Here is a 2094-nt window from a genome sequence, read left to right as displayed (position 1 = left end):
GATAGCAAAGATTTATGTTGTTAGAAAATATTTATATTCTGAATAAATGCTGTTCTTTTTAACTTTTTATTCATCAAAGAATCCTGAAAAAGTATCGCAGTTTCCAAAAAACATATTTGGCAGCACAACTGTTGCCAACATTGATAATTCTAATAATAAATCAGCATATTAGAATGATTTCTGAAGGATCATGTGACAATTTAGACTGGAGTAATGGCTGATGGAAATTCAGCTTTGCATCACAGAAATAAATTATATTTTAAAGTATATTAAAATAGAAACCATTATTTTATATTGTAATAACATTTTGCAATATAACTGTTTTTTTCTGTATATATATATAAGTTGTATTTATGGGCTTTTTGTGCCTTTTATTTTGAGAGTACAGTGGAGAGATGACAGGAAAGTACTGGGGTGGAGAGAGGGGAGCAAGATCAGCAAAGGACCTCAAGGTGGGATTCGAACTTGGGTCGCTGTGAGCACAGTTGCGCTATATGTCAATGCACTAACCACGAGGGAGGGGAGCAAGATCAGCAAAGGACCTCAAGGTGGGATTCGAACTCGGGTCGCTGTGAGCACAGTTGCGCTATATGTCAATGCACTAACCACGAGGCTATCGGCGCAGACAAGTTGACCCATATTAATATGGGTCACTGAAGACTGAGTAATGGCTGCTAAACATGTAATTTTGCATCACCGGAATAAATTACATTTTAAAATGTATTAATATTCTTATAAATTAATATTTCACAATATAGTTTTTTTTTTTTGCACCAGCATAAGAGGCTTTTTTTCTTACTACCCCTAAAATGTTGAACAGTAGAGCATATTTGCACTTTATGTATGAATACAAATAAGATCTGCATTGTATGTGCAGAATATTGTTATCAGCGTCAGTCCTTTTACCCAAACTCACCTGACGCTACTATGATTCCAGGGGCCGACTCTCTGCTGGCTATGTTTCCGGATGTGTATGGGTTTGCAGATACGTGCAGGTGAAGATGCAGAGAACAGTACGGCTAGAAGCAACACAAACAATCATCTCGATCAAGCAGGGTCTCAACATCGGTATGACCCCCAGTGTGTGGCCTCCACTAAACTGTCATTATGATTGGGCTCGAATAAAATCCCATTTAAAAAATTCCATAACAGCAAAGGCTCGTGACTTTTTTCCCTCCCAACATTAATTTTGATTGGAATAACCTTTAGTGACACAATTCTCATTATAAGTCTGGAAATGCCAATGCTAAGCACATGTTGCAAGGGTTGTTTAGGGGTTTATTAAAACTTTGACATTTTCTAACAAATAGCTCTGTAATGGATGGTGAAGGCAAGGCCAACAGTGGGACCATTAATTAGTTGAGTTTATCAAAGGGTAATTATTTTTGTTTGCATTTTGGGGGGGTTGCGGAAGCCATTCACTGGGGATGGATAATATCTCCACGGAATGAAATATTCATCTTGTCATTTGAAATGACAAGCAGCACTGATCACGTAGACCTTATCCAAACACCGGTGTCTACAGGAATGTGCATTCTGTTGGCATATTACGACTTATTACTTTTATTATTATAATGATGCTATTGTGCAAAATTGTTTAAAATATCATCAAGCATGACCATATGTAACTGAGTGTTTCTTCAACAACATGTTTGACTCTTTTTTTTCTAAAATAGACGCTCTCAAAACAAAGTTTTCATACCTTTACTAGTTTAATTTCATGTCCAACAGTGAACATCACAGGAACATTTCAAATGCATCTCAAACAGTGTTATTTTAGTACTAGTTATACATTATTGTTATAGTATTTATTGATATGTGACCCTGGAGCACAAAACCAGTCTTAAAGGAAAACTCCACTATTTTTGAAAATAGACTCATTTTCCAACTCCCCTAGAGTTAAACAGTTGAGTTTTACCGTTTTTGAATCCATTCAGCCGATCTCCGGGTCTGGCGGCAGCACTTTTAACTTAGCTAAGCATAGATCATTGAATCTGATTAGACCGTCAGCATCTCGCTCAAAAATGACCAAAGAGTTATTTTTCCTATTCAAAACTTGACTCTTCTGTAGTTACATCGTGTACTAAAACCGAC

At 36.6% G+C, this 2094-nt stretch overlaps 1 protein-coding gene across 1 annotated transcript in view; it reads right to left on the bottom strand.

Annotated features, from left to right (window-relative positions):
- Positions 1–2094, bottom strand: part of LOC107729347 (VPS10 domain-containing receptor SorCS1-like) — a 202173-nt gene that overhangs the window by 55303 nt on the left and 144776 nt on the right. The window contains exon 11 of the mRNA XM_016539813.1: positions 917–1019. Coding sequence (XP_016395299.1) covers positions 917–1019 — 103 coding nt within the window. The remainder of the gene's footprint in view (positions 1–916; positions 1020–2094) is intronic.

This window comes from Sinocyclocheilus rhinocerous, unplaced genomic scaffold, assembly GCF_001515625.1.
Source record: "Sinocyclocheilus rhinocerous isolate Xijiao unplaced genomic scaffold, SAMN03320098_v1.1 scaffold1148, whole genome shotgun sequence".
NCBI classification, from domain to species: Eukaryota; Metazoa; Chordata; class Actinopteri; order Cypriniformes; family Cyprinidae; genus Sinocyclocheilus; species Sinocyclocheilus rhinocerous.
Note: the sequence above shows the minus strand (reverse complement) of the source record. Positions and strands in the feature narration are given on the sequence as shown.